Source organism: Myotis davidii, unplaced genomic scaffold, assembly GCF_000327345.1.
Source record: "Myotis davidii unplaced genomic scaffold, ASM32734v1 scaffold6, whole genome shotgun sequence".
In the NCBI taxonomy this organism is placed as follows: domain Eukaryota; kingdom Metazoa; phylum Chordata; class Mammalia; order Chiroptera; family Vespertilionidae; genus Myotis; species Myotis davidii.
In genome coordinates this window covers 4,918,385-4,944,205 of record NW_006383011.1, presented here as the reverse complement: position 1 = coordinate 4,944,205, position 25,821 = coordinate 4,918,385, and the positions used below count along the sequence as shown (strand labels likewise).

Here is a 25,821-nt window from a genome sequence, read left to right as displayed (position 1 = left end):
AACCAAGTCCTTCGCTCTCCCATGAAACTGAGAAGGGATGGATAAGGAGCAAATCCTTGAGAGTAAGCCACATTTAAAATATTACAATTTGTGGGTGCTCTCCTTCCTGGGGTCATGCCCATGCCTTTCCCTTTCTCCCCCTCATCCTCTGGCTCCAGGCACATTATCATTAGCTTCCTTGCTTCCAAACTCCAAGGGCCCTCCCTTTAGCTTTAGAACTAGTTTCCTAAGCCTATTTCATCTAGGAATTACTTTTTCTACCTCTGTAATTTACCAAATAAATATTCTTCTGCAGAAAGAATTTACAATTTATGAATTGTGTTTCATAGGTTCTCAATAAGTTGGAAGGGAAATGTTTTTAATCCCATGTGTACTTATTTTATGAAACTATAAGTATAATTAAAAAACACATTCATACCTGAAACCTATATGTTCATGTTGACCAATATCACCCCAATAAATTTAATAAAATAAAAACATATTCATATACTTACTCATCCAAACTTTTATTAAGTACCTATTATATGCACAATCTTGTGTAAAATATTAAAGGAATACAAAGATGGATTTTAAAATGATGCCAACCCTCAAGGAGTTTACAATCTAATGGTAGTAACAAATAGTTTAACACAAACTATAAAAAAGGAATAGCAAATAAACATTTGCCCTTTATTAGGAAAAATCACCTTATTTCTTCATTTAAAGCATAAATTTCCAATAGGTAAATACTGCTATTATATACCTTTATTAGTTAATACTCTTTATAAGTTGATTATTTTTATGAAAAAAAATGCCTCACTCTATCACATCTTTATGACTGGTTTAAATTTTTACAACAAAAAATTTGCTTACAGAGGAAAAATGATAGTCATAAAATCAAATTAACATCATTCTCAGAAAGACAAAGTGTGTCTGCAATAATATGTAAAAAATTGAACATTCTGGTTCTAGTAATAAAGAGATAAGCCTGAATTACTTTGGAGACTTGCCTTGGACAAGTTATTATGCACAATTTCATCTCATTTAAAACCAGCTTGATATTTATTAAGATTATAATTCAGAATGCTTTAATTATTTATATCTGTCATAATACACAAGGTTAAAAAATACGTGTAAAAAGTTCTAATAATTTCTGTCAAAAATAATTTAGAATAAAACTAGAGAAAAAAAGAAAAACTGATAATAGGGTGGATACTTTAATAATAAACTTTCAGTGCAGAAATAAATGTAAATTTGCAAGTACCTATTTTTTTTCTATTTTATTACTTTTAAAAAATGGTCCAGATTTTAAAAATTAAATAAAAATAAAAATAGTTCAGATAAACTTATCTAGTAAAACAACTGTGAGGGTTCATTTTGTGAGATGTATTCCAGAGAAAAAGAATGGGCAAACAGTACAATTTTAAAATATGTATTGAGTCATGCTTTCCAGAAATTTTTTTTCAAACAAATCACCAAAGGACAATACTTTTCTCTGCTCTCAATGCTAAGCCATTTTTTTTCTACCAAAAAATAATAACAAAATAACTAATCAGTTTGTGACAGCTGTTGATTCTCAACTGCTTTTAAAAAATACAAGTAAGAGCAAAGTTGCAAACAGAGCACATGTAGCAATTTAAAAAACTAAATAGGCAAAGCCTTACTCGGACTAAATGACTTAATCAGCTGGATTTGCCTTTTTGGCTACAGATAACTTTGCTAAAGAGCCCTGCACACATCAGAAGGGTTCCTTCCCATCCATGTTCCTAACAAAACAAGCAAAGCTGCTAACACCGGATGCTGCAAAACACAGCACAGGCCCAGAAAGGAGGCCCTGCTGATTCCGCTTTATTCTTCAACAGATTTCTCTTCTCCGCTTTCTTCTTCGGCTTCGCCTTCATTTTCCTTACAAGAATCCTGGCTGTTGGTTTCAGTAAAATAATTTTCTTCCCCGTTCTCTCTTTCTTCTATGTTTTCTTCTTCATTAAAGCTAGAGGGAAAAATGTATCAATCTTTCAAAGGAAAAATGATTTGTTTAAAGGTAAACAAACCCTTTGCAATGTATGTCATCATGAAGTCAGTCTTCCTCAAGTGTATGAGCTCCAATTTATCAAGAAAGCCCTATAAAAGTGCCAATTGGGAAAGTAAATATTCCTCTGAGAACTCATTTATTTCAAAACTTGGTTTACTCTTTAAACTTCGCTTGAAAGCATGTTGTTATTTTCATTATTTATGCCAGTCAGAACTTAAATTATTCTGCTTAAAAACAAGATATTTCATCACCATGTAATAATTGAATGTGTCAAAAATATCAAAGTATCAATATGTTTTACAACAGTTCATATGTATTTCATTAGGTAAAGTTCATTTTAAAATATTATAGAACAGAATTTTTACTTTCTTGCAAGTAAAAATTTTTTCCAGAGGTATACCATTCAGACATTTTATATATGTTACCTTTCTTTCTCTTCAGTGAAACTTTTCATCTCTTGATTGCTGAAGGACTCAAATATTTTTCCACTTTGGCCTTTCTTTGAAACAAACTCATCAGCTATTCCTAGTGCTTTTAGGGTGTTAGAATAATGCTTTTCTGCTGCCATTCTTGCATTTTTCTATAGGAAAGACAAACCTTTTTAGATGAGAACAAAAGACTTTAACTTCCCATTAAAAATGTCTGTGTTAAAAGCTCCAGTGAAAATTAAACTCACTAATCACAGTTGGCTGAAAATATGCATCCCTTCTGACCAGCAATTCCAATCCTAGGTATATACCCAGAGGAACTACTTGTGCCCCAGGAGACATGTATAAAAATGTTCAGAATAGTACTGTTTGTAACAACCCCAAACTGGAAACAACCTAAATATCAAAGTAGGATGGATAAATAAGTTGTAGTCTATTTATACAAAAGAGTAAAATAAAGCAATGAAAATTAATGAACTCTAGTTATACACCACAACATGGATGGATCTCACAAACATAATACTGAGCAAAAGAAACAAAATACAAGAGTGTGTATATGTGTATATAATATATATATATATTATATATGATATGTATGTATATATATATCATATATATATATGATTCATTTACAAAAAGGCCCCAGACAGGCAAAACTAAACTATATATAGGGATAAATCATAGGTGGTAAACTGCAAAGAAAAACAAGCAAATGCCTATCTCAAAATTTAGAATGGTGGTTACCTCTACGGAAGAGGGAGAGGGTTTGACCCTGGAGAGGCGCATTGGGTCTGAGGTGCTGGCAGTGCTCTGTTTTGTTAACCTGGGTGGTGGCCACTTGAATTTTGATATATAATTATTCTTTACACTGTGCCTATTTTATGACTGCTTAAGGATATCTGGAAAAATCAGTAAGAAAATAAGTTCATATGAGGCCTAGCTGTTTGGGCTCAGTGGATGGAGCATTGGCCCGTAGACTGAAAGGTTCCGGGTCCGATTCCAGTCAGAGGCAAATACCTCGGTTATATGCTTGATCCCCAGCCCTGTTTGGGGCGGGTATAGGAGGCAACCAGTCGATGTGTCTCTCTCACATCAATGTTTCTCTCTCTTGCCGAAACCGGTTTGGCTCAGTGGATAGAGCATCAGCCTGCGGACTGAAAGGTCCCAGGTTTGATTCCGGTCAAGGGCATGTGCCTTGGTTGTGGGCACATCCCTAGTGGGAGATGTGCAGAAGGCAGCTGATCGATGTTTCTCTCTCATCGATGTTTCTAACTCTCTATCTCTCTTCCTTCCTCTCTGTAAAAAATCAATAAAATATATATTTTTTAAAAAAAATGTTTCTCTCTCTGTGTCTCTTCATTCCTTCTACTCTCTCTAAAGGTAAATGGAGGGATGTCCTCAGGTGAGGATTAACAAACAAAACAAAAAAAAGTAGTTCATGTGATAGTTTGCAGAGGGTTTTTATGTGCCTACTGTAATTTCTGCTTTTTATAAGCCATATCTCTACTCCATCACAGATAATACAGTCATCAGTGCTGTTATCTTTACTCTGTGGAGGAAGCAATAGATACAGAAAAAAAAAAAAAACACACATGAATTTAGAACTGGGTTCAAATCTCCAGAAAGTTACTTCCTGGCTTTGGGATCTGTGGGAATTATGATGACCCTCTCATACTGGAAGCAAGTCGAAGTTGTCACAGTTCCTGAGACCGCAGGCTTTACGGAGCCACAAGATAACTGGGGTTTGCACTAGGGCTTTGGCGTTAGTCTGCGTTTAGATCCTATGAGTGGATATGAGCTAGGGCCAAGAATTGCCATCTGGACCTCCAAGAAAAGCAAAATGACTAGGAACGGCCCGATTCTAGTGGCACCCAGTCTCACCCCCCAATTTAACAAATAAAGAAACCAAGATGTTCCCATCACCCTCACTGAGTTTAAGCAGTTTGCTTAAGGTCCACAAGAATGGTAAGCAGTAGAACCAAGTCTCTTGACCCTTTCCTGGATCTTTTCCACTCCACCATGCTGCTTTAATCTAAATGGTAGGGGTCATCCTGGAGTTTGAAGGTAGCCTAAAGCCCGACTTCAGCAATGCTCTTGCCCGATATCTGCCCAATCCAGATACTCCAGTTAATGAGGGATCATGGAGTCTAATGTTCTATGGGAGAAATCAAAATAGTAAAGACTGGTTATAATGGATAAAACTATCAGCAGTGCATTTTCTGACACTCTGGAAAACTGAAAAAGGAACACTGTAACTGCTGCTAAAATGCACCTACGGTGAATAACACTTTTTAGAAAAGAAAGTAAACAAGCATCCAGAGGCTCTGAATGCCGACAGACCAGCCTTGGGTGAACTGAAAGGCACGGCAAAGTAGGAAGATGAGAACTGTGCTCCAAAGACTGTAAAGAAATCCCAAACCTAACTGAATGCATTAAGAATGGCATGTTCTGCCAAAACCGGTTTGGCTCAGTGGATAGAGCGTCGGCCTGCGGACTGAAAGGTCCCGGGTTCGATTCTGGTCAAGGGCATGTACCTGGGTTGCGGGCACATCCCCAGTGGGGAGTGTGCAGGAGGCAGCTGATCGATGTTTCTCTCTCATTGATGTTTCTAACTCTCTATCTCTCTCCCTTCCTCTCTGTAAAAAATCAATAAAAATATATTTTTAAAAAAAGAATGGCATGTTCTGCCCTAGCTGGTTTGGCTCAGTGGATAGAGCATCAGCCTGCAGACTGAAGGGTCCCGGGTTCAATTCTGAGTTGGGGGCTCAATCCCCAGTGTGGGGCGTGCAGGAGGCAGTGAACTAATGATTTTCTCTTATCAATGATGTTTCTATCTCTCTTTTCCTCTCTGAAATAAAAAGGTATATTTTTTAAAAAGAATGGCATATTCTGATTTAAGCAAAATAGATTAAAATACTAATCAAAGTTAGTGTTCATAAACCTTCACCTGAATCTGCTTTAAAATTCAATTTAACATCTACTCAGCAAGCTGTAATTTCCAAGAAACAGGATAACATGATTTGTTCTGTACTGGATCATAGGCCTACTGTTGGGATAATTCAATAGCAGCAAGACCACAATTAACACTTACAAATGGGTAATGCTTAAAGTTGTGAGTGAATTTATTACATAACAATTGTTAACTAGCACCAACAGTCACAGCAAAATAGACTGCAAGAAAAACATACTAACTTCTGTGAACAAAACTAAAGCAGTGGTGAGCACTGACAGTCATTCTGTGTAAGGAAATACCTTTTAATATTTTATATAAAGGTGAATAGTGTGTAATTGTTCATTAAAACAAAGATTTCCCCCTTGCATTTCACCATGCAAAAGAATTATAATAAAGAGATAAAAGGAACAGTTAAAATAGCTTCATAATTGTTTATTTTACTATTAAACATCCTGTAAAAAAAATTGTCACTTTCATGAAATCAAAATAACAAGTGATTAAAGTTTGTCTATCAGCACCTAGAATGAATGAAAAAAATGCTTATTTTTTATAATTTTTATAACTAAGTTTAGTTTATAGTAATTCTTTCATTTAATAATTACTAAGTACTCATTTTGTGACAAGTCCTCATGGAAGGTAGGGGATATACACAAAAGTTATTTTAGGCAAAGGGAACAGCATATGTGAGGGCTAAAAATGATAGAAGAAATATCAGCTATGAAACTAACCTAGTTTTCAACATTTAAAATTTATCTATGGGTTTAATTTCACACTCACCACTTGTTTTGCCAGATTTTCTCTAGTGCTTAGAAACAGAGGGAATTCACAACAGGGCAAAACTGCTTGTTAATGTTGAGACTCATCACTAATTCATCAGGGTAATGCTCTTAGCCTGGGCTAATCCCAGAAAGAAAATGATAGGTCAAAATGGCTAATTTGATCATAACAGTTCAGTTTTGGTTCAACAAGTGTTTATTAACATCTCTGAGCATGATGTTGTCCTAGGTGTCGGGATTATAAAGGTTTGATCACTCCCTTTAAAATTAACTAGTTGCCCAGCCGGTGTGGCTCAGTGGTTGAATATAGACCCATGAACCAGGAGATCACAGTTGGATTCGATTCCTGGTAGGGGCAGGTTCGATCCCCAGTGGGGGGCATGCAGGAGGCAGCAGATCGATGATTCTCTCTCATCATTGATGCTTCTATCTCTCTCTCTCCCTCTCCTTCCTCTTTCTGAAATCATTAAAAACATATTTTTTAAAAAAATAAAAAACAGATCAGCTCAGTGTTTGAGCGAAGGGCTATAAACCAGAAGGTCCAGGTTCATTCCCAGTCGGACCCATACCCTGGTTGTGGGCTTGATCTCCAGTGTGGGGCGTGCAGGAGGCAGCAGATCAATGATTCTCTCCTATCATTGATGTTTCTGTCTTTCTCTCCCTTCCTCTCTGAAATCAATAAAAATATATTTTTAAAAAGTTACTAGTTGGAAGGGAAGAGAGATCATTAAAATAATTTCCACACAACGTGGTAGGAGCAAAGAGAAAGGTATGCAAAAGGTAATAAAAAAAACAGAGGAAAGGGCACCAACCCAAGCAGGGGAAACATTGCAAGAAGTGATTTTACACTGAGACTTGAAAGAGTAGGAGGAAAGAAAGGAAGAGGCTCTAAGGATGTTCAGAAACAGCATGAATAAAGATTTTAAGTTTGAAACTAGTAGTCTGGTATGGCCTGAGAGTAAAAGGGTGTATAAAGTTTGACATGAGGGGGAGCACAGTGGTAGATTAACTAAAGAGGTTAACGGGGTCAGGTCATAGAGGATTCTGTATACCATGTTAAGGCGGTTTATCTTCTGAGAGAAAGCAGGACAGCTCAGTGTTAAGTGTTTGGAAGCAGATTGATTTGGGTTCCAATTCCAGTTCCATTATTTAATAACTGTAAATTTTATGAATTACTTACCTTCTTTGAACTTTTTTTTAAAATATATTTTATTGATTTTTTACAGAGAGGAAGGAGAAAAATAGAGAGTTAGAAACATCAATGAGAGAGAAGCATCGATCAGCTGCCTCCTGCACACTCCCCACTGGGGATGTGCCCACAACCAAGGTACATGCCCTTGACCGGAACCAAACCTGGGACCCTTGAGTCCCCAGGCCGATGCTCTATCCAGTGAGCCAAACTGGCCAGGGCTCTTCTTTGAACTTCAGTTTCTTCCTCTGCAATTTAGGACTAACAAGCTTGTAGCATTTTATTGAGAAGCAATTGTCTTGATACCATTCACTGACAATGAGAATGAATGGTTCGGTGAATGCATGATTGTCACCATTATCAAGGGTTATTAACTACCTACCCAGGGTTAACATTTTTGCAAGGGAATGAGAACGGCAAAATAAAGATATAATGGGTGGCTTTGCAAAGAACAGGACAGGCAAACGAGTCCAACCGTTATATTAACTCAGATAGGAAATATTAGAGGTTTCACCTGGCATTTTACCATAAGAATGGAGAAAGACAGATCCAAAAATTAGATAGGGATAAAATTTGTTAGTTCTCTCAGTGACAGCTGAATGGGGGGGCGGGGGGGGGTGGACAGTGGTTCCCAGTCATCCTAAATAGTGGCCCAGCTAAAACAGAAAATGAAAAAGGAGGATCTAGTTTGGGGCAAGATGAATATAAGATGCCAGTGGGAAATCTGGGTCAATACCCACCAGATAAGAGGACATAAAAACCTGCAGTTAGCTGCTTTGAGCCAAAGTCAATCACTTTACACTGAGCAATATAAAACAGCTTATGATTCCCCCCCCTAAAGTTGAAACTGAGATGTTAAAAGAAACCCACCCCTTAAAATGACAAGCACTACATAAAATTATATCCAAATCAGTAAGTAAAGGGTTCCCATAACTTTGAGAGATTATAATATGTAGATTAGCCCATAATACATGCCCCTTGTCCTCAATGACCTGTAGCCTCCAGTGATTATCTATTGTTAAGCTATGTCACCCCTAGGAACCTCTCCCTTATGAGTACTAAGGAAAAGATGATCTGAAATTGACAAATTTCTCTTAATGGAAAGACTGTAAAACTGAGTGAAAATTTAGTTTTTCTGATAAAAAGAAGATCCTTTCAGTAATTATAGATAAGATTGAAAATTATAAACTCACTTAAAAAAACACCAATTGCCCTGGTTGGTTTGGTTCAGTGGATAGAGCATCAGCCTGTGGACCAAAGGTTTGATTCCAGTCAAGGGCACATGCCTGGGTTGTGGGCTCGATCCCCAGTAGGAGGCGTGCAAGAGGCAGCCAATCAGTGATTCCCTCTCATCATTAATGTTTCTATCTCTCTTTCCTCTCTGAAATCAATAAAAAAATACATTTATAAAAAACAAAAACACCAGTCAACAAAATGAAAAAGCAACCTACAAATGGGGAAAAATATTTGCAAATCATATATCTGATAAGGAATTAATATTCAAAATATATAAAGTACTCATACAAATCAGTAGCAAACACAAAACAAAACACCCAACTAATCCAATTTAAAAGCTGGCAAAGGACTGGGTAGGCATTTTTCCAAAGAAGATATTCAAATGGCTCAACAGGTACATGAAAAGGTGCTCAACATGACTAATCATAGGGAAATGCAAATCACTAGGTGATATTTCACAATGCAATACCTCACCCTGGTTAAAATGACTGTTGAAAAGACAAGAGATAAATGCTAATGAGGATGTGGCGAAAACGGAAGCCCTGTGCACTATTGGTAGGAATGTACATAAGTACAGTCATTAGGTAAATAGTAGAGGTTTCTCAAAAAATTAAAAATAAAACTATATGATCCAGCAGTCTGACTTCTGGATATATATCTAAAGAAAACAAAATCACTACCTCAAAGAGATTTCTGCTCCCCACATTCATTGCAGCATTATTTACAATAGCCAAGAAAGGAAACAACTTTAGAGTCCATTGAAAAATGAATGGATAAAGAAAATGTGGTATATATACACAATAGAATACTATCCATCCATAAAAAGAAGGAAATCCTGCCATTTGCAGTGGACTTTGAAGGCGTTATACTAAGTGAAATAAATCAGACAGAAAGACAAATATTGTATGATCTCACTTATATGCGGAATCTAAAATTTAAAAAAATAAAGAGATTTGTGGTTACCAGGAGGAACTGGATGAAGGTGGTCAAAAGGTACAAATTTCCAGTTATATACCGGGGATGTAATATACAACATGGTAACTATGTATGGGATATTTGAAAGTATGGATATATAAATCCTAAAAGTTCTCATCACAAGGAAAAACAATTGGGGATAAGTATAGGAGTGATGGATGTTAATTAAACTTACTGTGGAATCATTTTTTAATTTATGCATGTCAAGTCATTATGTCGTACACCTTAACCTTATCCAGTGCTGTATGTCAATTATATCCCCAAAAGAAACAAAAACAAAGAAACAAACGCACTGGCAGAAATAAATCTGATTCAATTAGCCATTGTTTCATTTTTTAATTCTTCAAAGACCTCCAAATCATATCATGAAGCCTTAACTTAATATTTGGCCAAGCTGGTATGAAATAAACACCAGCCATTAAAAACGTGTTGTGGAACTATTCTTTCGGAAATGGTTTGATCAGTAGTATGTTCTTTATTAAGCTTACATGCCTCATCAACAAAATTCAATCTTAGATTTTGGCAAAATTACTTACTTGACTGGCTTGATGAAGCTGTCACAGAAACAATATGTCTTAGTACATTATATAGCACATAAGAAAAATGGACTGTAAGTTAAGAGCTGTATATGTTTAAAAAACACACACACACACAAAACAACTGACAGTAGCTCTTAAATTCCAACAAACACAACCTGAGCAACTCTTTGAAATAGTAGTGGCCTGTGTTTTAATTTTTCTTCTATTTCTTCTAGTTCTCGTCGGTATTCTCTCATCCTTTCCTTTTCACTCTTTCTAAAATTAAATAAAAGGAGTGGAATTTTAAAAAGAAATAAGAATTTGCATATATAACATTTTAGCTTAGATGGCAAATTAGAAATTAAATTATGAGCACAATTTACAGTTGACCACCATTCCTTTTCTAGACTGGTAAATTTTTATGGAACACAGAATAAAAATTCTAGGTTCTGCCCTAACTGGTTTGGCTCAGTGGATAGAGTGTTGACCTGTGGACTGAAGGGTCCCGGGTTCAATTCCAGTCAGGGGCACGGGCACATCCCCAGTAGGGGTTGTGCAGGAGGCAGCTGATCGATGTTTCTAGCTCTCTATCCCTCTCCCTTTCTCTCTGTGAAGAAATCAATGAAATATATATTTTTAAAAAAAATTCTAGGTTCTGAGAACACACATTTTACATCCTGGGAGCAATCTTTGTACTCTGAAGGTTCTGAAATCTTCAAGACATAATGTTTTACAGGGCTTCAAATTGGCCTGAAAAGATGAATGAGTGAATGTCCTCTTATCTCATATGTAAATGTATAAAACCAAAAAAATTTGGTCCCAAATAGGTATGTTCTTTTTAAGAAGTTTTTTTCTGAAAATAAGAACTTGTTCTTCTTTAGTCCCTTAAATGAGAACTGCTATAGGTTGGTGGCAAAGATAATTAAATGGGATGAGGAGAAATGAGGCGTATGGGACTATAATATATAGAAAAATAGGAACCAAATACATAAATTCACAGTAAGTGTACTTAGTATTTGGGCAAGATCCAATAATGAATTAAACTATGCTATTTCTCTATGTAAAATATACTAACTCTACCAAGATAATAAGATTTCATGGATTAGAGAAAATAATTATACTATAAAATTATAACTATGTTTAATTATATACAAGTTGGTATTATTAAAAATCCAGTTTACTTTCTAAGGATGAATGAATATTTCTAAGGAATTTTTTGCTCAAGTTCATCAAATTAAGCTCCTTCTACCAATGAATTGATATAAGGAGCTATATTCCTTATAATGTCTGACACTGACAGACATTATAAGGAATCCTATATAATAAAAGCCTAATTAATATGCTAAGTGTCTGACCGTTAGTTTTACCCTTCAACCAGTTGCTATGACACGCACTGACCACCAGGGGGCAGATGCTCCAACTGGTAGGTTAGCTTGCTGCTGGGGTCCAGCAGATCAGGACTGGTGAGTCAGGCAGAACGCGCCCTGGAGCCCTCCCCAGCCAGGGTGGGGTCCTGGATTGCACTGGGCCTCAAATTAAAATGAAATATAGATTTGGGGGAATATTATAGGTCAGATTAAAAATTAATAAATCATATTACTTACCCAGCTTTGGGGGAGTTATTTTCCTACTTAAACATGAACATTTTAATGTTTATTTGCAACATAAAAATGTTCCTCTGGAACATTGGTTTTCAAACTTTATTCTGCAGAATTCCAGTGTTCTGTAAAGGGGTTCTGTGAATATTTTTATTTATTTTTATTAAAACTGACAAAATGCAACCCATACCACTAAACATTAACACACCTGTTAATCGACACTTTCACATAATTGATGTTACTTAACACCAGTGTTAATCTGTGCTATCAGATTTCATGTAAATCTTAGAACAAAAATCTTTTACATATCTGTTTGTTGAAGAATATTCTGAGATTACATGACAAGTTGTTGAAAAAACTTTATATCTGTGCCTCAATATTTTTCTCAATATTACAAGTATATTGTGCAATCAAAAATAATATAAAGAAAAAGAGTTAAAATGCCAATATAAGATATTAACTCTAGCCACAATATAAAAAATTTCTGTTCAATTAACATAGCTTCATGGTCCTCACCATCAGGCGTGTATACATATAAATGTTGGTTTCATCATGAGGTGAATGAGAGAATGTGTGTGTGTGTGTGTGTGTGCGCGCGTGTGTGTGTATTAAGTATAAGTAACTGATAATAACTTGAATCCAGAAACTAAAACACTGATATTCTTCTTAATTTGTTCATATATTGGTAACTTGATTTTTAAAAAGTTTGAAAACCAATGGTCTAGAGTTTCAGGATTCTTTCATGATACCTGAGAGATTTTATTCTGGATTTAGATATTTGAGCTAAACTTTGATGTGAGTCATAAGCCTTAGTCCGGGTTGTCAGAAGTTTCTGCAATTCTTTCATCCTTTGTTTCTGCTTAGTTAGGATCCGAGTTCTCTCTTCTTCCAACATTTTCTTTTCCTCAAGTGATCTCCTGAGGGCAACAAACTAAGGCTTAATTCACTTTAAGCCAATGAGAATGTTGCTTAGCAAAGATTTAACACAGGATAATTCAAAGGCTGAGAAAAGGCAACCTTTTGAGAAGGATCTGACTTGTGAACTTGGAAATCAATAGGCCAACTCTAACCTTTTCTATTCCCAAGGAGTCATAAAATGGAAAGTACATTTCTTAGCACACACTTTTGCAAAATGTTCTATATTATAAAGTAAAATATATTACCAGATATAATAATTTCTTCATACTTTCAAATTCACCAACATAAAATTAATAATTAGCAATCATAGGTCAGTCAATGCAGTAGCCTAGTTATTTACCTGGTGGCTTGTTCTCTTCCTCTGGAAGATACTGTGGGCATTGGAGGGCTGCAGTTATAAGGCACACGCTTTGCATTTGGACTTCTTCCTGGTGACTTGTGCTTTAGAGACTGATAAGCCCAATGTGTTTCTTTCAAATTTTCTTCCTCTGCTTTATTAGCTGCCATATTTTTCTCTCTTTTAGTGGATGCATGTGAGGCTGCATGAGGATCAGATGGTTTGTAAACTAAAAGGATTTTTGGACTTTTCTGCTCTGGGAGGTGCTTCTGATACCTCTCAGGAGGTTCTCCAAAATCAGCAATCGGGCTCCTAGACTTGCATTTATACTTCAACTGCTCAGCCTGTTTGGGAGCCTTGGGCTTCCTTGCAGCAAAACTTCTGTGAGGTGGACTATAAGGCGGAGGGGATGAATTCAGGAAAAGTTCTTGGGCTCTCAGCTGTGTCTTAATGTTTCTAAAGAGCTCTTCTTCTTTTAACCTGTTATTGGTAGTTGAACCGTAAGTAGATCGAGGTATAGGTCTGGCTTTAAATCGATTTGTTTTCTTTTTAGACTTAATAAAGTCTCTCAGCTGCTTTTCCCGGATGGCTCGCTTTTGTTCCTCCCTTGCAATAAACTTAAATGGCTTTTGTGAGGCCAAAAGTGCTTCTTTGTTTTTCTCCTTCATAATCCTCCTTCGTTCTTCATTTTGCTTGACTATGTCATGATAAAGGGGGGAAAAGACAAATTCTGGAACTGGGTTGGCTCGGAATTTTTTCTTACACTCTGAATCTTCTTGTTTTTTGAGCAGTTTGTGTACCATTTCAATATCTGATTTATATTTCATGTTCTCTTCTTTTTTTTTCTGTTCTCTAATCATCATTTGAAAAGGCTCAGGTACTGTAATCTTTGGCACCCATTCTTTTGATTTCTTCCCTGTTTTTTTAATTGCTGGGAAGTCAGCACCTTCACACTGAATGTAATCTTTAACAGAGAAGTTGGTCCACATGTTGTTGATGAGCTCCTTAGCATAGGTCATCCTTCTGCTTTTCTCAGGGTAGTCTTTTTCTAAGTTGGGCAGCTCATCTTCAGAGGAAGACACAATCAAGGAGGAAGAATGACCTAAATCAGGTTCTGAAAGTGATGTGATTAACGAGATAGGGTGATAGTTCTTTTCTGATACACACCTAAGTGAGAAGAATAATTAGGTTAGGTTACACTTTCAGTTGTATGTGACCAAATATAAGAATTAAGAATTAGATATTTTCTTATATCAAGGTATAATCAATTAACCCGAATGGTGTGGTTCAGTGGTTGAGCATCAGACCTATGAACCAGGAGGTCATGGTTCGATTCCCAGGTTGTGGGCTTGATCCCCAACAGGAGGCATGCAGGCGGCAGCCGATCCATGATTCTCATCATTGTTTCTATCTCACTCTTCTCCCTCCCTCTCTGAAATCAATAAAATATATACATATATATATATTTTAAAGGTATAATCAGTTAGATTTAAAATAGAAGCTGGATACGGCTTGTAAAAATTATCACTTTTATTTAGAATAGAGCTGGAAAATGCCTATAAATTATCTAATCTGACTCCCTTATTTTATAAGGGAGGAATATGAGACAGTTGAGGCTTCTTGTGTCTAACCTCTGAATTGAATTCTCCACATGTTTTCCATAGACACCGTTTTAAAATATACATCTGATCACGTCACTCTCCTTCTTGAAACTTTCCCATGATTTGTCATTGTTATGAAGTCAAATACAGATTACAGAGTCCTTTAATATTAGCCCCTGCCTAGCTTTCCAGTTTCACCTTTCACTTTTCCCTACCCCCATCACCATTCTGCATCACATCCAATCACATGAAGTTCCTCACACACACCGTTCCTCATGCTGCCATGCCTTCGCACACATGGTTTCGGCTGCCTAGAAAGCCACTCCTTGTTTCCTACATTTGCCGCAGCTACACACACCCCTTAACACTGAACCCAGATATGACTTCAGTAGAAAATTCCTTCCTGTGTCCCTCCACTGACACTCTGACACGATCAACTGCTTTTTCTTGTCTCTATAATGTTGTATTGCAATTTTTCATTCTCAGCTAGTCTTTGAGATCCTTGAAGGCATCTCAGTTTTGACTTCCTAGTGTCCATGCAAGGTCTGACACCCAGCAGATATGCAATCAGTGCTGACCCACTGGATGAGTTAAGGGACTTGCCTCAAGTTTCAAAATAAGCCAGTTTATTACAGAAATAGGTCTTGAAATTAAAGACTATTTTGAAAACTTAATCAGATTTATCTTTTAGTTCTAAACAATTTATATTATATCTTTAATAAACTCATGTTAATTCACATATTATAAAGATCTTTAAAATTTTTAATATTCATCATTTAAAAATATTCTGGTACATGTCTACATTTGTATGAATGATAGGTCAGAAAGAAAAGACCAAATGGCCACCTAATGACCCTCAAAGCAAGAAGCCACCTGGTAGGTTGATAAGCCATTAAACATTTTGAATAAAATTGCACCTCCATATATTATTACAAGTACAAAGGGATATTTGAGAGAAAATATTCTAAAATAATTTTGTTCTGTACTTTATTCTTTTAAGATTTTTAAATTGATTTTTAGAGAGAGAAATATTAATGTGAAAGTGCAGCATCAATCAGCTGCCTCTTACACGCCCCCGTTAGGGGATTGAGCCCGAAACCTGGGCATGTACCCTGACTGGGAATCAAACCAGCAACTCTTCAGAATGTGGGACGATGCCCAACCAACTGAGCCACACCAGCCAGGGCTTGTTCTGCACTTTTAAGTATACATTTTATTTTACAGTCCACAAATAAGATTATGTACAAACTTACATGGAAGAGACACTAGAAGCTTCATCCCTGCTGATCAGTGGCTGTACTTTCTTTAAATTTAATTTATTCTGGTACATTTTCTCTAACTTTGCCATAGTTTCCATGTGGGCAGTCTTCAGCTCTTCTAGTTTCCTGAAATATTCTTCATTAGAGTGGTAAATATCAGAAAAGTCCACAGGGGCCTCATAGTTCATGTGTGTTAGGTTATTCACCCCGGAAATGATGTTAAAGTCAGTCTGATGGAAGGGAAAAGCCTGTTATATAGTATTTGGAATTAAAAGACAAATAAATTTGACACTAATTCCCAATGCTGCTTCTTACTTGTGAGCTTTGTACATTTCTCTCTCACATTTTATTGAGAACAAGAGAGAGAAATCAAGTTGCCAGAAAATAAATACTATTTGATCCTTTTTATAAAGGATGGTTAGATTCCCGGATCATGTACTAACCCATACACTATAATAGGATAGAACCAAATTATCCTTAATAAAGACCCTCCGTTGGAGTTGAAAGTGATAACTGAAGTGAAGAAGAACCAGTTCCTCTTACTGCAAACCAAGCAACTACAGCCCAACACCCGGAGCTTGGCTCCTAGAGTATGGGCCACAAGGGTGCACCAGTGGAGAAGAGAGGGGAATGGGCAAAGGAGGGCAGGAGAGTGGAGGGAACAAAGTTCTCATTGGCTCATCAAGAACCCAGGAAGAAGCCCTCCTGGATGTGCAGGGGAGACCTCATAGGAAGTAGGAGGGTTGGAAGGGGATGGGCCGTAGTTTCAGAACAGCCACTCCTGGGGGCAACAAAGAGCAGTTGTAACGAAGTCCTGAGTGACAGGGACTTTGGGAGTACAAAGAGAACAAGAATAGTACAGTATAGCATTGTAACTACACACAGTGTAGTTATTCTATATATAGGTCATGCCTGGAAGAGTCTGATCGATCTTTCCCCTAACTCTTTTTTTTTTCTTTTTTTAAAATTATTTTTATTGATTTCAGAGAGGAAGGGAGAGGGAGAGGGAGAGAGAGATAGAAACATCAATAATGAGAATCACTGATCGGCTGCCTCCTGCACGCCCCCTACTGGGGATCAAGCCTACAACCCAGGCAGGTACCCTTGACCAGAATCAAACCCGGAACCCTTTAGTCTGCAGGCCACCGCTCTATCCACTGAGTCAAACCAGCTAGGGCTCCCCTAACTCTTTTCATATACATCTTAGAGTTTTTTTTTTTTGTTTTTTTTTTTTTTTTTTTTTTTTTTTTTTTTAGAGTTCTTTTAATTGAAGCAACTATAGAGGTAAAACTCCACTTTCTCCATAAATATAAAAATTTAATATTTTCTCAGTTGAGAGATAAAGTTATTTATGATACTATGCATAAAAGGCTGCTGCCTGTGGTCTTAAATTTAGCCTATTGCCTGAAATATACTCAGAATAAAAAAGAGTATTTGCCTTAGAAAATTATAGACTCAATCTGATAAGACATTAGGATATAAATCTGAGTAGCTTCTCCCAATGGGAAAATGCAGAAGAGTCACTTGTATATAAAAGTTATAAATATGAGTTTTTAAACAGTGTACAGGAGACCAGTATTGTACTACTTGGGCTAACAGAGAAAATGAATGAAGGAAAACAAATGTTTTTCAGTAGAGCTGGTGTGCAGAAATTTACCAACAAATCCATGACTCAAAGAATTGCTTTATTGTAATACAACTCAAGAGAATTTTCTGATACCTTCTCCTGTTTCTATATGTGCTCCTCATCATTACCTTCTTAGCTGTGGAAATGAGTACTTTGTTAACTTCCTCATTCATTAAATTCTTAAGGACACCCAGCATTCTCTAGCTGCTTAAAGATACAAATCAAACACTCCACCTTCGAGAACAGTGGTTCTCAACCTTCCTAATGCTGCGACCCTTTAATATAGTTCCTCATGTTGTGATGACCCCCAATTTCATTGTTACAAACATAATTAAAGCATAGTGATTAATCACAAAAACAATATGTAATTATATGTGTGTTTTCCGATGGTCTTAGGTGACCCCTGTGAAAAGGTCGTTTGACCCCCAAAGGGGTCTCGACCCACAGGTTGAGAACCGCTGTTTTAGAAGCTTCAGTGAGTTTAGGTGAGGATGTGTACATAAATAATGGGCAGCAGAGTTTGAAGGAGACAGAACTCCTGATTCCTGCCTGTGAGCTGCTCCCATGTATGTCACAATATCAGTTACCAAAAGAGCTCAGAGAAAGAATGCCTAATTCTGACCACAGGGAAAAGAAGAGATAGAATTTACAAGGGTGCACCAGATGGAGACAATGTTAGATAAGGACAAAGCTTGTCAGATTAGGGAAGCAGAAAGTGAAAAACAAAGAAGTCTGAGGCACAGTGCCAGAACATTAATCATATGTTACTGCATGATGATGCAACTGGCAGGCACTCTGTTCTTGATAAGGAAACTGAGGCTCAGAGGATTTAGGTGACCTGCCTGCAGTCACACACCAGTAAGTAGTAGAGGTGGGATTTAATCCAAATCCCAAGTGTTGGGCTCCAAAGACACACCGTAGGAAGGGGGTTTTAGCCACATGAGGAAGGAACAGGCATGCTATGCTCAGAGAGGTAAACAGTCTGGGGCTAGTGAGAACGGGATGGAGCACGGGGGAGGGTGGGAAACAAGGTGAAAAAGGCACCTCAAGAGCTTCAACCAGGCAACAGGAGCCTTGAAGGATGTGAGCAGAGGAGTGCCAGGATCAGTCGTGCTCGGAAGGATTCTGCTGGTAGCAAATAGAGTGAAAATGAAGGAAGAAAGATAACAGCAGTTAATGAGCTAATGCCAAGGTCCAAGTTAGAGATAATAAAGGCAGAATTAAGGAAGCAGCACCAAGGCAGCTGCCTTGGTAGATTTAGGAGGCTGAATCATCAACTCAGTAATGGCCTGTATTGTGGGCAACAAATCGAAGACTTCTGTTTGGCGTGCTGCCTGTCTGGGTAGATGCTGCTGCTGCTGCTGCCATTCATCAACATAGGGAACACTGAGGAGGAGAGTGTTTTAGAAAAAGAAAACTAATCTCTCTTAGAAACACTGAGTTTAAGGGATAATAGGGCAGGTGAATGTCCAGGAAACAGGTGGGTAAATTTATCTGGAGACCTGGTAAGGAGGCTGGGCTGGAGATGATATGGGAGCCACCAATATCACAGAAGTGGCAGGTGCAGCCTTGCATATGAATGAGGCTGCCTGAGGAGAGTGTGGGCACTACGACAAAAACCCGAGGATGGAAATGTTGGCCAACACCAACGTTTAAATAAGCAGAGAGAGGAGAACTAATATGAAGTAGAAATTGGTCATTAGAAATACAAATACCAAGTGATAAGGGTATTCAAATGAAGAGAGCTTTTGTTTGGTTTGAGTTTGTAAAGTAACTCCAGAAGGCTTCCTGGAGGAAGTGATATTTAAGCTGAGTCAAAGAATGGAAGAATCTGGAGGATCAGATAGAGTATAGGGGGAAAGAGGGAAAAGGTACTGCAGACAAAGAAAAGGACATTAACATGAGGGGCATGGTGGAGAGTAAGGTGCACACAGCTGCAGGATCAGAGGAGAGTAAAATGTATAAAGCGATTTTGGGAAGCAAGCCTAGAAAGGAAGGTTAGGGCAAGCAGGAGGTGGTTTTCATTTCTTGTCTACTTCTTGGCTAGAAGTTAGTACCTTTTCAATTTGGAGAATTTTTATGGCTTGGGAGAAAGATTAGAGATATAGTGTCAAATTCTTGTGTTCAAGCCTAGGTTCTGCACTTCTTAGCCATGTGACATGGGCACTAATCTTTTGAACATCAACTTTATAATACTTGAAGTAAGTATGCCCAGTGTTAAACTATTGCCTGTCAGCTCCAGTGCCACCCTTCTACACCCTGCTGGGTGATGCTGAGGACAGGAGTCTGTAAACCATGTTTCCGCTTTGCCAGCTGATCCCAGGGAGACTCTGCCTAAAGTGGGGCTGGGGGAGACAATAGGGCTAGAGGAGGAAGAAGACCTATTCCTTCCTGTTAGTTCTCTTTCCACTTGTCCACTTGAGTCACCCCTCAGTGGTTCTTCCCGAGCAGCAGCAGTGGCTGATTTCGGTCTGCAGTTTTTCTAATGCTCACAGAATCAGCAAAATCACCTCATGGCCTTTATTCAAATGTCATCGCCTCACCAAGGCCACCCTATTTGAAATTATAACCTCCCCACCCACTCATTGTCAGCCTCCCTGTTTTATTTTTTCTCATAAGTACTCACCACCAACAGTCATTCTACATAGCTTTACTTGTGTAATGTATGCCTAACTCTTCCACAAAGTCAGTATCACAAAGACAAGGATTTGTCTGCTTTGTTCATGGCGGTGTCCCCAGTGCCTACAAAAGCACCTGGCTAATGGCAGAGGGTTAATAAATATTCATTGGAAGAATGAATATACAGCTAAAAAAATATCATATGTCCATTAAGAGGAGAGGTACTTCCTCACAAAGAACTGGATCAGCCCTAGCTGGTTTGGCTCAGTGGATAGCGAGTCGGCCTGCAGACTCAAGGGCCCTGGGATCAATGCCAGTCAATGGCACATGCCTGGGTTGCAGGCTCAATCCCCAGTAGTGCAGGAGGCAGCTAAACAATGGTTCTCAGTCATCATTAATGTTTCTATCTATCTCTTACTCTCGCTACCTCTCTGGAAAAAAAAAAAAAAGGAACGGAATCATCCTAAGAAATACTGGCTGCTCTAAAGAGTTATATTCTACTAAGTATTAAGAAAAGGGCTTATTTCTTAAAAAACTAACTAAAAGAGGGAAGATATTCCAAAGAACTGTTTTTAGAAAAAAGCATACAGGTACTCTCCATTCGTTCTTTTAGAACACCCTTTAAAAGAAGGCCTTCATAATAGTCATTTTCCATTAAAAGGTAAAATTTATTTGGTCCTGGAAAAACTGCAAAAATACTGAAGGATGAGTAGCTTCTGAAGAGTGGTGGCAGGTCTGATATTTATACACTGACTTTTAACAGTATCTGTCCCATTTCTGTTTGATCCTCTTAATACTTAACTTTTCAGATAAATTACTCCCATGGCGTTTTACCTAAAACAGATGAATGATTAATAAGCGAATTCTAACTTTAATTTAATCTTTGTCTTCACACAGAAGAAAACATTTTAATAGGTCAAATAACCTAGACCCGTGGTCGGCAAACCATGGCTCGCGAGCCACATGCGGCTCTTTGGCCCCTTCAGTGTGGCTCTTCCACAAAATACCGGCTCTTCCACAAAATACCAACTTCTGCCCATGGGCCACGAAGTTTCAATCGCACTGTACGTGCGCACCCGCATGTGGCTCGCGAGCCGCAGTTTGCTGATCCGCAGTTTGCCGACCACTGACCTAGACCAAGGACATTATTTTCCAAGAGCCTAAAATAGCACCCTTTCCCTTTAATTGTCCGGCTTTTTGTGAATGTTGTGCATGCAGCCACTAGATTAGAGGATAATCTTCCCTAGATTGGCTTGACCCATTTAGATGATGCTCCTCCCAGCACATGCACATGTGCTTCATTAGTGATCAGCACTCATAATTATTTGTGGTATAGTCTATCTAGTATCATTTGCAATTCTGGAATTTTTACTAAATTTTTTTTTCATTGAAAGGATTTGTAAGGAATGAGGCAGATCTACGTATAGTAACCTGGGTAAACCTGGCAATAAATGATAAGAGTAAAAAGCAAGTTTCAGAACAATATGTATACATAAAATGCTACCAAATGCTTTAATCAAGGATGTACACAGGAGGCAGGAAAAAGCCCAGAAGAATACATATATATCAGCTTCAAAACAGTGGCTACCAATGGGTAGGGAGGAGGGACTCAGACTTTCTTTGGGAGAAGAGAGTAAAAGGGCCCAAGCCTTATCTGTAACATTTGAAATTTTAAAAGGAGAATGGCCCTAGCTGGTTTGGCTCAGTGGATAGAGCGTCGGCCTGCGGACTGAAGGGTCCCAGGTTCGATTCCAGTCAAGGGCACATGCCTAGGTTGCGGGCTCGCCTCCATGGGGGGCATGCAGGTGGCAGCCGATCAATGACTCTTTCTCATCATTGATGTTTCTATCTCTCCCTCTCCCTTCCTCTCTGAAATCAATAAAAAATATATTTAAAAAAATAAAAGGAGACTGTGCTCATGTATTACTTATCTAATAAAAATATAACTTTAAAAAAAAAGAATGCTTTGTGAGTACTAATACTAAATTAAAAACTGAGCAATCTCTATTGACTACTTGATCTGTTTGGCACCTGCCTCTCACACTCCCCTAGCAATACTGTTTACCTTTCCCTTGTTCTTCTACCTGCTCCCACCCCCACTCCCCAACTCTTTTATTTCTTTAAGAAATCAGAAACTATCAGAGGAAAGTTCCCTCATCTTCCTATCTATAAAACTGCCTGCTTTTGTGCCACTTTTCTCTGTTCCTCCTGCTTCAGGATGAAATGTCCCTTCTCTTTAGCAATACCTGACACTTTCCCTCATCATTAAAACCAATAAACAGGGACTTCCACACTCTTGTGGTGATCCTACCACTGTAGCTGGTCCTTAATCCCGTTAGTCTCCTTTTTATCTATCTAACTGTTCAATGAGGTTTTTAAAGTGTTCTAGCCCAGTTGGTGTGGATCAGTGGTTGAGTGTCAACCTGTGAACCAGGAGGTCATGGTTCGATTCCTGGTCAGGGCACACACCCGGGTTGTGGGCTCGGTCCCTGGTGCGGGGGCATGCAGGAGGCAGCTGATCAGTGATTCTCTTTCATCATTGATGTTTCTGTATCTCTCTCCCTTTCTCTCTGAAATTAAAAAAAAAAAGTTCTACACAAGACCCCTTCTTTTTCTGCACTCTCCCTAAGTGACTTTATCCATTCCCATTGTTTCAAAAATGCTGAAAACTCCCAGATAGGTATCTCCAGCTCAGACCCTACAGAACTACACTTTCATAGGCTCAGCTGCTTCCTACATATTTCCACTTGGTAGTTTCACAGATTTCTCAAAGTTACCATGTTCAACACTAAAACCTTAGAGGAGGGCAAAGAGGAAGAAATGGGGGAGGAGGATCTGTAATAGGATCAACAATAAAAAAACAGACACACACACAAAAAACAACTCTGAAAACCACCCAGCCTCTACATCCATTCCTCCCCAAGTTGTCCCCAGTTCAGTAAATGGCACTGCCTTCCATGCAGCTTCTCAAACCAGAAACCTGAGAGTAAGCATTCTTTATTTCTTCCTCTTCCTTGGCCTTCACTTTCATTCTTTAACAGTAATTCCAATCCATTCTGGAGAAATCTGTCCACTTCTTGCCATCTCCCCCGGACTCTAGGTCCAGCCATCACCTATGGCTTCTGAAATTACTGCACAGCCTCCTAACTAGTCCCTTACTTCTGCTTTGTCAGAAGTTCTCCACAGAGTCATCTTAAAAAAATGTAAATAGGAACATGTCAGATCTTTTAAAAGTCTTCAAGGACCTCCCAATGCACCTACAATAAACAACTCCTTACCTACGTCTACAAGGCCCTGAATGTTTAGGCCCTGCTTAGCTCTCCAAGTTCATCTCCCTTCACTCATTCTTCCCCTCTTTTCCACTCTTGCTGGCTTTCTTTCAGATCCTTAATCGCCCAAAGCTCTTCATTTTCCTATCTTAGGACCTCTGCATATGCTTGTTCCCTCTATCTGGGAACACCTACTTTTCCCACACCTACTCTTCAAATAACGGTTACTCTTTTTCATCTATCAGGCATCAGCTTGAATTTTAACTAATTTAATTATGGCTTAGTGGTTGCTATAACCATGAAAGATGTTGCTACAGATTTTCTCATTAACAGTTTAAGTGTAGATTAAAGAGATTACAATTCCAAAATATTCAGTGATTTCTATTAGCCCCAGACCACAATGCTTTTTCTTTTTGTATCTGAGAGGCTTGAAAAATGGTGTTAAGAATCTTGCCAAAACCGGTTTGGCTCGGTGGATAGAGCATCGACCTGCGGACTGAAAGGTCCCAGGTTCGATTCCAATCAAGGGCATGTACCTTGGTTGTGGGCACATCCCCAATAGGAGGTGTGCAGGAGGCAGCTGGTCGATGTTTCTCTCTTATCGATGTTTCTAACTCTCTATCTCTCTCCCTTCCTCTCTGTAAAAAATCAATAAAAATATTTTAAAAAAAGACTAACTCTTTAAAAAAAAAAGAATCTTTAACAGGGGTAAGGAGGTTTATATCTGCGGAGTCAAGGTTTCTAATTTTTAAAGGAATAGAGCAGATGGCAGACTCGGCCCTCTAACTGGTGGACAGGTGTTCACGACACATGTAACACTGAAAAGTGCCCTGTAGGAAATAATGGGTCCTCAGTAACTTGCTTCTCTGGATGCTTAACTCTATCTGTCTGATCTAGCCACTGAACTCAATGGTTTTAAACATCGCTTCTCATGTATCGTGTTAAGATGCACTAATAACCAAGACCTTAAAATGACAATAAAACACACTTCTGATAGCACAGTTGATTCACCTGAATCTTAGGGGTTATCATCTGTGGAGTAGGTAAGTCAGACCTCCCCAAGTTAAAAAGAAAAGGGAATATCTACTTCTGACAAATACTGGAGCATAAAGAGTAAGGTTCTGCACGCTCTAAACCAGCGGTTCTCAACCTGTGGGTCGCGACCATCGGAAAACACATATAGCATAGCAGATATTTACATTATGATTCATAACAGTAGCAAAATTACAGTTAGGAAGTAGCAAAGAAAATAATTTTATGGTTGGGGCTCACCACAACATGAGGAACTGTATTAGAGTCGCTGCATTAGGAAGGTTGAGAACCACTGCTCTAGACTAAAGTAAAATGCTCCCCAAGAAATTCTTACAACAATCGTTTTGGTGAAAATTACGACTTTTTAAGGCCTCGGTTTTATTGATTTCTATGGGAACATAGAGAAGGTGGTGGGTCAATATTACCGACGATCTGGACAGGGAGCAGCGTTTGTCAGCATGTCGCTCAGCCCAGCGGGGACGCGGACCGGCCATCAGCCCGCACCCAGCCAGAGCCCAGTCCTAGCCCACGTCCCGCCCCCACATTACCATCGCCCGCGACGGCTGCACTGCCTTCCTCTCATCTTCCTGTTCCTCCTCCTCTTCGTCCTCCTCTTCCTCCAAGGCCGCCACCACGGCCGCCAGATCCTCTAAGCCTATAAGCCTAGAGTCTGGGTCCTCGTCCTGGGCGGCCCGCGCTGGGGTGTTGGGATTTACCGGGGCTTGGACACTGGAGGCCGCCAGCTCCGCGCGCGGCGAGGCGGCCATCACCGCGCCGCGGAGGCCTGAGCGCCCCCGCTGGCCCGGGTGGTGAAGCAGGAGGGGCTCCCTGCTTGGGGCGGGCGGTTACTAGGGGCACGGTAACTAGGGACGCTACAGGGGCCGTAAGGGGCCAAAAGTAACTCAAATCCTTGACCCCTGCGGGATACCCAAGGTGGGCGTGTCTTGTATTCTGGCAGTCAGTACTGTGTTTCTCTTATGGGGGGGGGAGGGGCACAAGGTATCTCTTCCCCAGCTTCATGTCTCACCACCTAATCTCAGAGATCTTACATTATACTAATGAAACTACTCTTTTTGCGAAAAGAAAAAATAGAGGGCATTTATTACTTTTTAAATGTATATTTTTATTGATTTCAGAGAAGGAGGAGGTCAAGAATGAAACATCAATGATGAGAATGCATGCCCCACCCTGGGGATTGAGCTGGCAGCCCAGGGTATAGGCCCCGACGGGGAATCCCACCATGACCTCCTAGTTCATAGGTCAAGGCTCCATCACTGAGCCATGCGGCAGGGCTCTGCTTTATTTTAAACTAGAGGCCCAGTGCATGAAATTTGCCCCAACCACTTCTGCCTGCCAGCCTGGTCGCCCCCTAACTGCTCACCTGCCGGCCCAATCACCCCCAACTGCCCTCCCCTGCCTGCTGATCGGCCTCCTCCGAGCAAGGCTGCGGAGACACCAGGACTGGCCTCCTATGC

General features: G+C 39.0%; 1 protein-coding gene across 3 annotated transcripts; it reads right to left on the bottom strand.

Annotated features, from left to right (window-relative positions):
* Positions 1–481: 481 nt before the first annotated feature.
* On the bottom strand, positions 482–25,164 carry FAM161A (family with sequence similarity 161 member A). 3 transcript variants are annotated; one of them, XM_006778672.2, is made up of 7 exons: positions 24,895–25,164; positions 15,794–16,029; positions 12,943–14,106; positions 12,434–12,601; positions 10,263–10,362; positions 2,437–2,591; positions 482–1,969 (listed from the first exon to the last, which is right to left on the bottom strand). In XM_006778672.2, the coding sequence occupies exons 1-7, from the start codon at positions 25,111–25,113 to the stop codon at positions 1,828–1,830; spliced, it is 2,184 nt and encodes a 727-aa protein (XP_006778735.1). In that variant the 5' UTR covers positions 25,114–25,164; the 3' UTR covers positions 482–1,827. The 3 variants fall into 3 exon arrangements, with proteins under 3 accessions (XP_006778735.1, XP_015413436.1, XP_015413438.1); XM_015557950.1 differs by lacking the exon at positions 12,434–12,601; XM_015557952.1 differs by lacking the exon at positions 15,794–16,029 and having other exon boundaries at positions 24,895–25,021.
* Positions 25,165–25,821: the final 657 nt, after the last annotated feature.

Coding starts and splice junctions, on each gene's coding strand:
- FAM161A (XM_006778672.2), bottom strand. CDS start 25,113: ATGGCCGCCTCGCCGCGCGCGGAGCTGGCGGCCTCCAGTGTCCAAGCC. Junction 2,592..10,262: donor TATTTCAAAGAGTTGCTCAG/GTTGTGTTTGTT, acceptor TCTTTCCTATAG/AAAAATGCAAGAATGGCAGC. Junction 1,970..2,436: donor TTCACTGAAGAGAAAGAAAG/GTAACATATATA, acceptor TTTTCCCTCTAG/CTTTAATGAAGAAGAAAACA.